At 36.6% G+C, this 13,306-nt stretch overlaps 1 protein-coding gene across 4 annotated transcripts in view; it reads right to left on the reverse strand.

The window, feature by feature from the left end:
- The window catches only part of Best3 (bestrophin 3), a 36,862-nt gene extending 23,790 nt beyond the window's left edge, over positions 1-13,072 (reverse strand). For 2 of the 4 annotated variants that reach the window (XM_076853100.1, XM_076853098.1), the window contains exons 1-5: positions 12,949-13,072; positions 12,169-12,262; positions 11,087-11,254; positions 7,699-7,793; positions 7,010-7,243 (exon numbers count right to left, since the gene is read on the reverse strand). In XM_076853100.1, the coding sequence (XP_076709215.1) occupies positions 7,010-7,243; positions 7,699-7,793; positions 11,087-11,238 (481 nt within the window). In that variant the 5' untranslated portion in view covers positions 11,239-11,254; positions 12,169-12,262; positions 12,949-13,072. Of the gene's footprint in view, positions 1-7,009; positions 7,244-7,698; positions 7,794-11,086; positions 11,255-12,168; positions 12,263-12,948 lie in introns of those variants that run through there. The other 2 variants (XM_076853099.1, XM_076853101.1) reach the window with 2 other exon arrangements.
- Between the last annotated feature and the right edge of the window lie 234 nt (positions 13,073-13,306).

Below are 13,306 nucleotides of genomic sequence, written 5' to 3' on the forward strand. Positions count from 1 at the left end.
GCTGAGACAGATGTCTTTTGCTTTTACAGCAGAGGCTCTGTTAGCAGAAGAACTAAAAGCTCTGCACCTCAAGACTTGAAGGCAGAATGGGTTCTTTCTGAAAAAGAAAGGGCTCAGCATCTGAGCCCTTCTCAAAGGGATGACTTGTTCAGGAAGATTGCAACGTGCCTGGCTCGTTTTCATCTCTGTTTTTCAAATGTATGCAACAAAGCCACCACTTCAATTATAGATCTCCTTTAAATATAATGGGAAAACTTTTGAAATGCCTGTTGACTGGGAAAATCAAAGAGAGGCAAAATAAGATTGAGATGGATGGAATCACATTACAACAGCATCCTGCAGGGCAGTGTATCAAAAGTTTTCCACCATAACCCACAATTATGTGTTCTTCCATTCCATTCCATTCCATTCCATTCATTTTAGTGTTCCCATTCAATCCCAATAAAAATGTTGGTTACAAACCATTAAGGTGACCACAGGGCAGAAACATTATGCAAAAGTCAATTGATTTTACTTAGGGAGAGAAGAGAAGATCACAGATTAAATGACACAGTTATGCCAGAAACTCAAATGGGGCTAGGCTTCCAGCCAATGAATCTGACTGAAGTCAGGACTTTAACTCAACAACCACTTAACAACTGGGGGGCTTGCTTGGTTGTATATGTCTGTTAAACATGACATTCACTAACAATTAACCCAACAATGAATTACAGCTCACAGCACATAGAAATATAGCACAGAGAATATAGAGGAAGAAAATCATTTTCTGGGGTAGCAGTATTGAATGGACACCAAGAGACTCCTTTATTTTTTCTGATATGTGCAAAATATCTCTAGTCATCCCTGTACGTAAATTAGTATCCCATTTGGTAGTTTACTGCCTTCTACACAATACACACAAGAAATAGCATGCACAAAATCAGTGTTTTTAACTCCTCACCTGTGCATTTTGCCCAGAATTTCATTTGCCCTGAGGCAATTGCAGATGAAACTGGAAGAATTAATTGGTATGCTCTAGTGCAGCAGTTCCTAAACTTTGCTACACATTAGAATGGTATTGAATCCCAATGTGCTAGGGTGGGAGCCAGATATCTGCGATTTCAATGTGCTGCAGAGTATGGGAACAATTGTTCTAGTGCTGAGCATTTCAACATCCTGCAGTGCTGCTGGAACTTGTTTAAAATGTGCATTCCTAGATTCCTAAACCCCAGAGATCCAGATTTCTTAGGCTGCCTAGGAACATGCAATTTAAATAAGTACCCTTAATAATGTAATGATTATGGTCTGTGATCATACTTTCAGAAACACTAGATGAATAGACTGTCACTCCTAAAACAGAACTGGGGGAAAACTCTATACACTTGACTAAGTGAGACTGTCTATTCATGGCATGAATTCTAGGAGGGCTGGTTCTGCCTTGAGCTTTCTCTCCTGTGGGGAGCAAGTGCACAGAGGTGAGTCAAGTTTCACTCACAGGATGACATTCTGTCTGTTCCGGGCTCATCATGTGAGACTATAGAGGTAACTGACTCAGCCTCTAAAAGTTCAGCCAACAGGAAAAACTGGCACAGCTGTGAATTCCACTGTCCCCTTGATCATCTCTTTCATGGCACAGAGCAGTTGAACGTTTTAGAGACCCAGAAGTCCTGGGGCTATGGAGTGGAAGGGGGCGGCAGAATGGAGACAATGACACAGAGCAGAAATGTTCTGCAAAATTCAATTGATTTTACTTAGAGAAAATCACAGATTAAATAATGCATCTATGCCAAAAAATCAAATGGGGCTAGGCTTATAGCCAATGCATCTAAAGTCAGGACTTTAATTCAACAACCACTTGACAATTGGGCAGCTTGCTTGGTTGTATGTCTGTTAATCATGAGAGTCATTAAAAATTCCAATGGAGTCTCATCATGTTCCCTCGAGTTATAAAATAGCTCAAAGAACTTCATGTTAAGATTTTAGGACTTTAAGAAAAGGAAAGATATCTTTTTTTTCCCTCAAAGTTTACTGTCTTCTAAACACTCTTATAGGTGGAAATCATCCATTTTAGAGGCAATAAAGAAATGCAGAGATGTAAAGAGTAGAGTCAGGTGTGGTGGCACAGGCCTGTAATCCCAGCAACTCAGGAGGCTAAAGCAGGAGGATGGTAAATTTGAGACCAGTCCCAGAAACTTAGAAAATCTTGTCTAAAAAAATTATAAAATAAAAAGGGCTGGGATATAAATCAGTGGCAAAGTGCCTCTGGGTTTAATTGCCATACATAAATATATAAAAGAGGAGAAATACAGTGCACCTGTAAATATATTTGTAAAATGATTAATATTATTAGACAAGATTTATGGTGTTTTTATTGAACTTGTAGACAAGGACCACACCTGTTCTTGCTTATGCCTGTATTCCCATGCTCAGTATGGTACCTGACATACAGTATACATTCAGTAAAGTTTTGTTGAATGAGCAAATGCATGATAGATTTAACATCAATTTTGTTAATGTTTCTTTTAGGGGAATGTATACAATTTCCTATTATCCATCTTTGTGCTTCTGGTGAATAATTCTGAAGAGAATTATTTTCTTTTCCTTATGCCTGTGCAATACTAGATGAAATGTTTTGGTTTGATACATGCACTCCACTAAGGTCATCACTTGAATTGGCAGAAGTCTGGAATTGTGCACTTGACTTGGAATGAGTGACATTTTCCAAGGCAGGTGATCGGAATAGTTAGAATTTTCTAGAACAGGTTTATAAACAATAGACAAAATAACAGAGACTATCTTGTAGTTCTTCTGATAAATAATTGGTAACATATTAGTTCAGGGACTTTTAAGCATAATAGACATTATTTTGAATTCAGTTGCTACATTTCTTTTATATAAGCAAAAATTTTAAAGTTTCATTTTTTCATTTGAGAAATTTAACCTGTAAAATTTCACCTATAGGTAAGTCGTATTTTCCTGGCAGCATGTGTTGTGGCCTTTTTACTTGCCAGAATAAATATAATTTGACTGTCCAACTTAAAAGCAAGGAAAGTTTGGGGACTAACAGGTAAGTGGCTGGGTTCTCTAGCTCCAATCAAGGAACTTCCAGATGATCCAAAAGAAGCTGCTAATACTCATTCTCCTGGCCCTCTTATTTACTTCCTCCTGCACATTGAGTCTATGTAGGCAAGAACCTTTCCTGAAGTAAGAAGGAGAAGAGGTTGAAGGGAAACTTGGATTGCTTTAGGGTCCATTGTTTCTCAGAGTGTGATGAAGGGACCACCTATCTCAGCCCCAAGGAGTTTGTTAGAAATACTAATTCCTGGATTCCACTTAGAATCTTTGGGGGTGGCACCTTAGGATGTACATGTTTAAAAATATTGATTTTAACAATATGTAATGCACACCAAAGTTTGAGAACACATACTTTTCCTGATATGTGAGTTTATATAGGGGAGTCAACTGATGAGGATTTTTGTGCTCCCAGCACTGACTCCTCTTTTGCCACACCCTACTGGGCCCCTGGTGGTGTATTTGCCAATCCTCTGTGCCCTCAGGCAGGAGCAGGTGCCCTGGCTCTGGAGTCAGGCCATCTGCCAAACATTTTCCGCCATCCCTGAACTTCCTATTCTTCCCAGAAACCTTGGCACAGGCAAAGGGCAGTCAGGGAGTGGCAGAGGCATGTGCCCAGTTGGGAGAACTTGGAATAGACTCCATGTGCAGCCTCTGAGTCAGCCTCTCTGCAGGGGAAGGAGCAGCAAGTTTGGTGAGTCAGCGTTGTCATGGGCAGAGGGTGCAGGCCCTGGAGCAGCTTGGAGGGACCTGGCTTCTGGAGTGTCTCTCCTAGCTTAGAGAGTAGTGGCTTGGAACATTTGCCCTGCTCCCTAACACAAAAGCCTTGTATTCCTGTGGGCACAAGCTATGCCCTGTACCCTTTTTCAGGCTTTTGAGAAAACACTTAGGAGTTAAAGCAGTAGAAGCTTTTTATAGAGGTCATTAGTGATGGTCTCAAAGGGCACCTGGAAAAGCTTTGGCATTATATCATCTCTCTCAATTCTCTTCTTCCTTCAGTCAGTCCATCTCTAATTCAAATCCTCTGACCAGGTTGCTGTCCCCAAATCCCCTTTTTATAACTCTGGAGACACTAGCCAGGTTAAAATCTTAAATCTTTCTTAATTGTCACTACTTTGCCATTAGAAATGAGTTATTTTTTTTTCTACAAAAAGCTGAAGTCTTGCACAAGGAGTGAGAAAGAGTTTTAAACATAAGCATCCCAGGGGCTGGGGTTGTGGCTCAGTAGTAGAGGGCTTGCCTAACATGTGTGAGGCACTGGGTTTGATCCTCAGCACCACATAAAATATAAACAAATAAAATAAAATTATAAATAATTAAAATTTATAATTTTTATTTATAATAAAAATATTTTAAAAATAAGCATCCCAGAAAAGATTCAGTACTTCTCTAACCTAAATGGAAGTACATTTAAATGTAGGTATTTAGGTTCTACTTCCAATAGTTCTGATCCAGCAGATCTGAAGTGGGGTCCATGAAAATGTATTTTAAATAAATAACTCTGGTTAGTCAAGATGCAGGGGTCTGTGGGTCAGAGGATTAAATCTTGAGACACATGAATTTAAATATACATCAAGGAAAAAATGTATATCAAGGAATGAATGACTCACTTCCAGATTCCTTGGAATAGTCTGGGTTTCTGTAGTTGGGAAGAAAGAAGTATTCCAATATTCCAGGCACCCTCAAAAGAGAAAAAGCCTGGATACAAGTCTGTGCAGACATCTATCCACGTTTGAAAAGGAGTAAACCTTGTTATTTTAAAAAATACACCAAAAGGAAGTGAAATTATGTCATTATCTAATTGCTGCCCTTTATCTACTTGCCCCTCAGACCAGGGCACAGCTCAGCCTTCTGAGTTCATGTCTGATTAGACCCCAGAGCTTTTCCATTGCCAGCCGTCTTGGTTTCCTGAGGTGCTTTGTATATAAAGGTGACACTAAAAGGTTAAGATTTGCTTTGAGAAATGGGCCCAGTTATCTGATTCCTGTCAGAATATACTCTCTTCATTCCAAAGATGCGTCCAAACTAGAGAAATATCATCTTTATTCATCCAAGTACACTTATCAATTTGGATAGGTTAGACTTTTCTTATTTGTCTTTAGGTCTTTCTTTAAAGGTGATTTTTTTTTTTAATCCAGTATTGGGGGAGTTGAACCCGAGACCTTGCACAGGCTAGATAAGTGCTCTACCACTGAGGTACTACAGTTATTTAATTTTTTTTTTTTTTAATTTGAACACAGTTTCACTAAGTTGCCAAGGCTGGCCTCAAACTTGTGATCCTCTTATCTCAGTCTCCCAAATTGCTGGGATTACAGGTGTACATCACTTGACCAAGCCCATATGTAATTTTTAAAAATATATTTTTTTAGTTATAGATGGACACATATATTTTATTTATTTTTTTATGTGGTACTGAGGATCAAACTCAGTGCCTCACGCATGTGAGGCAAGCATTCAACCACTGATCTACAACCCCAACCCCATATGTAATTCTTAACATATTTGATTCTTTAGATATTAAGATAAAAAATTAAGTTGTCAAATAGCATTTTTAACTTGATCATTCTGAAGCAGTATTCTACTTTAAATATGGAGGATAGGGGGAACTAACTTTTTAAAAGTTCCTCTAGTCATACATTATGATATACCTATGCATTTGCCAGGCCATTCATGGTACTTAAGGTAGGTGCTATTATAAGTTATTATAAGCCCATTTTATAGATGAGGAAACTGAGGCACAGCTAAGTTATATAACTCACATAAGGTCATATAGCTAGCAAGATTCCAACACTGACACTATGATCTTGGTCACTACTTATGTTGCCCATCAAAAAAGACAAAATGAGCTGGGGCTGTGGCTGTGGCTCAATAGTAGAGCGCTTGCCTGGCACACATTGAGGGCACTCAGCACCACACAAAAAATAAAATAAAGGTATTGTGTCCACCTACAACAAAAAAATACATATTAAAAAATAAAGTATTTTGCCCATTTTAAGTGTTTTTTTTAAAAAGAAGACAAAACAATACAAGCCAATGCAAATATTATTCTTCATCCAAAAAATCTATTTTCAAGGACATTTCAGAAAAGAAAACTGGAGATTGCAATCTAATTTGAGACCATACTCAATGTATCAATCATCTCATGGTTCTTATATTGTCTGTATATGCCAAGAATTATCTAATTTAATCCTCACCCTACTGAAAGCTGATTTAACAGAGCCTTTGCTAAATATTTACACGCCAAAGAGAATCATCCCTCAAACATAATTTGTTCTCAGCATACTGTATCCAGGATCCCAGATAGAATAATTGTATCTACTTTGAAGCATAGGAGAAAACAGATCTACACTGAAACAGCCTTTCACTGCCATTTCTTAGGATCTGCTTAGATGAAAACCCATATTGCTGATTCTTGCCAGAATCTACTTATGCTTTCGGAAGAGTATTAACTAGACTTCCGGCCTGAATTTTAATTCTGGCTCTTCCACTAATCAGCTGTGCAATTCAGGACAGTTGATAATCTCTCCAAATCTGTTTTCTAGAGGTCCAAATGAATAGCTATAAAAGGAAATAAGGTATAAAGTACTGGAAAATTGTATGGTAGCATTACAGGTTTTTTTTTTTTAATAAATTGATGATTGTTACATTTATTTTAAATTTATTTTAAAGCAGCCTCCTCCCCTCCCCCTCCCAAGTAAAGTTCTTGAGGGCAGGGCCCATGTCTCATTCATCTTTGCTTCTTAAGATTGCTATGAATGGATAATTATGATTGCAATGAATTCCACTATTGTCATGTATGTAAGAAATAAAAATAAATAAATTTTAAAAAATTGCTTCTGGTATATAATAGATAAACAATGAATGTTTCCTGAGTGAAAGAAGAAGAGATTTTCTCAGAGTTTTGGAGGACCCTATCTCAGTTGAGAAGTGCTGAGGAAGGTTAAGCCATTCACAATACCTGCTTCAACTACGTGGTCCATTGTTGGAAACCTTTTGTATACAGCCGTGCTCACAGAGCGGAAGATGAGCAGGGATGTGAGATTTACATAACGCATCAGTGTCCTTCTGAGAAGGCGTCCATGCTGGTCACTTCCGTGGACACTGCTGGAGATGAGGAACATCAGCCTGTCAGGCCAGGGCAGATTCACAAACTGGTTCCACCATCGGTTCACTACTAGAGTAACATAAAACCCTGTAGAACAAGAGGAAATAATAAAGCAATTTCTTAGCAGCAGACATATTGGTGACACTGATGCTTTTACAGAATTTTAGCCTTTTTAGGGGTTGGGAATACAAAAATATGTAGTTATCTATACCTTAAGATTTTGACCTCCAGAAAAAGATGTCACTTGTGCCTGGTAATGTCAGGCACCCAGTAAGTGGGTATTAGAACTATAATACTGATCACAAAAATGGAGAGTTAGTGAAGAGAAGGCTTACAATAGCAAATTATTACCTCAAACTTGCTTGGTGTTAATTTAGCGAAAGCAGCCCTGAAGGCAAACTTTATGGATGATTCTGGTTCTAGTGCAAGCATTGGCTTTTCAGGCATGCCTCTCAGCTTGGAAACACTCTCATGCAGAGTCATCCGTGTCATCCTAATGGAGACAGTTGTGTGGCTGCATTCTGCGTGTGACCTATACTTACCAAGCACAAAGGTTACTGGAATTTGTTCAGCATATCTGTCACAGTAAATTGATAATTTTTCAAAGTAACGTTTTTGGGCTCCTGTAAGTAACAATCTGGAGCAAAAATAAAATGCACAGCCCTTTATGATATTATACTTCTGCACCTGCTTTGCAAGTGACATTAAGTGCAAACAATTAAGCACAAATATTCTCAGTTTTTTTAAGGAGCAGTAACTTTTTCCTTTTCCTTAAGCTGATATGCTCAAAAGCTTTTTAATTGCTTAATGTTTCAAGTACTAAAGTTTTTAGTACATAAACATTTTTGGCCATTAAATTGTGGTATTTATTAACCATTTTATTGTTGAAATTTTATATTTTTAAAGTTTTATATAATTGGCTCACTGGATTTGAAGCAAGGTACATTATAAAATAGCCCATCTTTCAATTATTCATCAGGAATATTTAAAAAAGCGAATATTGATTAAATGGATTAGTTATTAAATCATTATTAAGTAATAACATTTGATATCTTGACCTTACTTTCTCCTGAATATGCTACTTAGCACATTTTGGATTATATATATTGTAATTCAAGGGATCTGAAATTTGTTTATTTTAAAGCCTACAATTATTTGAAATATAAACAAAACAGATTTAGCAATCAGAGGTGAAAACTTTTATTATTACATTTAGTCAATGTCTTAACTATGCTATTATGGATCTGACCCAACCTGGCCAAACTCATTTTCTGGTATTGTTAACATAATTGCATCTAATAAAACCATAACCATTATTAATATTTATGCTGCAAGGAGGGGATTCAGAGTCAGAAAAAATGTCCAAAGGTAGGTTAATAATAATAATCAAAATAAAGAAAGAGAAGCCACACACATGGTGAATTTGCATAAATCAGTGAATGCAGCTGTTCCAAAGGACAAAGGACCCCCAGGAAAAATCTATCATAACAACCGTCAAAGTTCCCTTTGGGCGAGTAGAACAGAAAGCAGAGGGGTTTTGAAGTAACAGTGAGAAACCAATCAGATTGCAGGTGGAACACTGATAGAAGCTGTTATTGATGAAGAAATGTTTGAGATGGGCTTGGAGTTCCTGTCCTGGCTTTAGAGGAGGTGACAGAATTACTAAAGTCAGGTGAAGCTGACAAGAGAGGAATTTACTGGTTGGACAGGCCTATCAGGGTCTTACTGATGACAAGTCACAATCAGATGATTTTCCAATATGTAAGCAGAAGTTGTCAAAGAGTATTTAAATATGGAAAGTATGGATCTTAGAGTCAGACAAAACCCAGTTTTAATCCCAGGTCTGCCATTTATAGATTTGGACTTTGACCATGTTTTTAAGTTTTTGCAAGCCTCAGTTTTCTCATTTGTAAATGGGGATAATAATACTACATATCAAGGATGTCATAAGAATTAAAAAATATTATATAAATAAATAACTTTTTAACATATGGCCTCATACTTAAAATAATTGGTAGTATAGCTAACTGGCCAAAGAAAATATTTATTATAATGGTCATATAGAAAATTTAAATAGCTAGAAAATACTATAGAGATTATTTTGCCAATTTCCTCAGACAATAGGAAGTGGTAAAATCAAATCAATGAATCCTGGTTCTTCCTTATAATTTTTGTCAAGTGTAACTATTTGCTTATAACAGGATTCATAAAAAACTGAAAGTCATTAGTAGACATGAGAATGAAACTATGTTTACATTTTTCTACAGATATGTTTGATTTTCTTGACAAACTCATCCTATAGTTCTTGGTAAACTTTTGATTAAGATAAAACAATCTACTTTAACAAACTTTTACAGTTGAACTTTAAGAATGAAGGGTAATCATTGAACTAATGGTTAATAAATGTAAATGCTCTTTGGCCTTTGGAAAAATATATGCATACAATTTTGAGGGGAATAGGTATGCTATGGAGGAGAAGCTGAGGGCCCAAGGAACATTTCTGGTGACATTGCAACTGTTCTAAGGACTTTTCTATTCTAAGCAGCAGCAGCAGCAGCAATAAACTCACATTAGTAAAAATAAACTAATGAGATAATTATCTTGGAACATCATTGTGTCTTCCACCATTTCATATTCTGAAGGCTTAAATGTCATAAATTGTCAAAATAGTATCATGTAAAACATATCTAAAAAAATTATTAGTAAGACTTTCCCTCTAAAGATATTCTGCCAACATGTACATAAATATGTACACCTGCTTGGAATGGTAATTTTGATACACAGCAAAATAGCTCTTCACATTTTACTTTTTATAATAGTCAACCAGATAAATTAATGTCCTCTTCTCCAAATGGAGTCTTATTGCTATAAAGAAGAATGTAGATAAGAGCAATGATACACAAATTTGTCTATCTGTATGCAGAGGAAAAATAGACTGATGTATATGGAAAAGGTGGAAATACAGCCTCAAAAATCTTTAGCTTTCTCATTTCAAGTTTTAGCTTCCTCCAGAGAAGAAAGGTATACATTCAATTTTTAATTAAAAAAGACTCATAAAGCTTCCCCTTATCATTCTGATAAAATTTTATTAATGCTATAATTTTTAGTCATAAAAGTATTTCTTAGACATGACCTTGTTCAAATTTTCTGTCAATATGACAGACATAGGTTGTGATGTTACAAAGAATAAATACCTCCTTTTGTGAACATAACATGTGCTGAAATCAGAAGGTATAAAGAAGATAAATTAGGGGAGGGGCTGTAGTTCAATCCTTATCACCACATAAAAAAATAAATAAAATAAAGGCATGATGTCCATCTACAACTACAATTTTTTTTTAAAAAAAGAAGATAAATTAGTGTCTAGGCCTTAATTCTTTAGTTGGGGCATTGGTAAGATTGAAGGGCACAATCCTGGTTAAAATTTCATCTTTCCAGGCAAAAGGAAGGAAAGTTGCCTGATATGCACAATCACAGACATGTTAATTACATATGGAACTGCAGCAAGCTGTCAAATCACACCGTCAAACTATGAATGACATCATTGAGAGATGTATACATAATTATACCTCTGTGGACTTTGCCTATTCAAAATCATCACATAGTAAGGATCTAAGTATAAATCTTCCAGTTTATGTCTATAATAATATTCTTGAAGTGCAACTAATACCACATCACATCATGACCAATTAATGTCAGGCTGGAATGGGAGCCCCTTGACCCTGACAGCTACAGTTTGTTTAACATCCTAAAAAATGGTTAGGTATTGGATTAAAATACCCTTTCCTGCGGAGAAGACCACAAAGACGTTCATGCAAAGGAAGAGGTTACATAATGCAAAAGTCAGCAGCAATTAAAGGGTTTGGATTTTTGAGACTGTATTCTTACATAATATTTGATGGCCATAAGGAGACATGCAAGGCAAAGTACCTGTACACCAAACTTATTGCTGTGTAAAGAACAGCAAAAACAATAAATTCCCTGTATAGGAGTTTGTAGATGCTGCCTCTCCACTTGAGAAGTAACCTATGAAATCCAAAAAAGGTCGCATTTGCTACTTTACTGGAGTAAGTGACAGTCATCTTGGATAGTTTTTTTCTAGAAGAGCAAGAAGACAAAAGACAAGTGGAAAGTTAAGTTTAAGATTAGGCATAAATCTGTGTATCAAAGGAAACTCAAGCCAGTAGTCAGCCAATCATATCCTTTTTTTTTTTTCCCCTCTACCTTTCTCAGTTTGTACAATTTGAAACTTGGGGATAAACAACAGCTCAGAGATAGGTCTTTTAGAGGAGAAGGGGAGGAAAGGAGTCTCTGGGAAGAGTAGTGTTAGAAAATTTTTAAATTGCCTTTCTAAATATTATTTTCAGACTATATAGCTGTTGCTCAATAAATATGGCATATGAGATATGTTGTAAAATTACCAACATAGTCTCCTAATCCATAGGAGGATTTAGGGTATTGATATGCTAAATTAACTGACATTTTCAAAACTAGTGGCAAAACTTATTGTTTGGGCTTTATCTGGTAAAGTATGTAAAGAGCTACTTATTTCACCTTAAACTTTGTACAGGGACGTTATGGCTCTCTTAGAAATCAGGATATATTTTTGAAAAGAAGCAAGGCCCTCATGGGAACTTAATTGATGGGTCACTTTTGGTGGCTTTATTTGCAAGTCAGTATCTCTCTGGTGGTGTTTTCAGTGCATAGCACTCTGCTTACTTCAAAGGTAGCCCAAATTTTGGGCAACCATAATATTAAAAAGAATGCATTTTTGGACTGAGGTTGTGGCTCAGCGGTAGAGCGCTCACCTAGTACATGTGAGGCACAGGGCTCGATCCTCAGTACCACATAAAGATAAAGTAAAGGTTATCGTGTCCACCTACAATTAAAAAACAAATTTTAAAAAAAAAGAGAATGCATTTTCCCCATGAAAATTCTCACAAAATGCTTAGGGATGGCTGAATTTCTGTTTGGAGCTGAAAAAAATGAGGCTATTATGGAATTCTTTTTACCTGGATCTGTTGCATGGATGTGGACTGGATGAAAATGGGGCTCCACAGCCTAGTTTTCAGCGAGTTCTTTGGCATTCAATCACTTATCACTGAGCTGTTAAATATTTAGGGTTTGAGATAGATGGTCAAAAGCTGATCTTTGAAAATCCTGCTCAACTACTGGCTAAATGGATCCCCTGCAGATAAAATGAAATTTCTCTAAAATCTTGACTTTCTTAGGAGAATCTATGAGGAGAGTGTTACAGAGTTTCTTAGACTGACATCATAGAGCATTCAGGTAGAAGTATAGTAGATGCACGCACACACATACACACACACACAAATTCTGTAACAGTTTATCATATAAAGCAAGTTGCATTGTATATTTCAACATAAACAAGGAAATTTTGTCTTTATCTTGACGTGGGAAAACAACTCTAATCCACCCATTTTCTCTATAAATGACACAGCACTTTAAAAAAATTACAAATATTTCCAACATTACTGATTTTAATAAAGAAACCAGGGTCTAAATACGCGGCATTATGAAAGGATAGGACTCATGCCTCAAAACTGGTTTCATTTTTCCATCTTTGCCTTGTCTATTTGTATAAAGTGAACACAGCCAACATTGAGAAAGAAGCATAAAAAACATTAAGCTCATTTCATAATTTGTTCTCATAGCTATGGTAGTTTTAAATAATGTTTCTTTCATTTAATAGTTCAGTTTTCTATTTAGGCTCTAAGATCACATAGAGTAGAGATCAGAGTTAAAATGCATAGGTTGATCTGTGCACTAACCTATTTATTTGGAGTCTCCAACAGGAAAGAAAATCTTCAAATTTCAGGCTCCGCCTGAAGAGATGCCTTCAGGTCGGTGCTGCACTCTTGGTTTTACCCTTCGCTCATGAACAGTAAGATTTTCTTTCTGTTTTCTGGCTACTGAGAGGATCCAGAGTGTAACAAGCAGAAGGGTTAAATGTTTTTCCACTTGTGGAGGCCTGTTTATGCCAATTTGCCCACTGATGACAGTGATAGCTGGAACAAACAGAAGTGACAGCTGCTGATGGTGCTTTTTTTCTATCTATAATTATAACTCCACCTGCCGCCCAAAATACTCCTTTGAATGAGAAGTCTGGGGTGATGTGAAGGATGTTGG

This window comes from Callospermophilus lateralis, chromosome 4, assembly GCF_048772815.1.
Source record: "Callospermophilus lateralis isolate mCalLat2 chromosome 4, mCalLat2.hap1, whole genome shotgun sequence".
Classification (NCBI taxonomy): Eukaryota; Metazoa; Chordata; class Mammalia; order Rodentia; family Sciuridae; genus Callospermophilus; species Callospermophilus lateralis.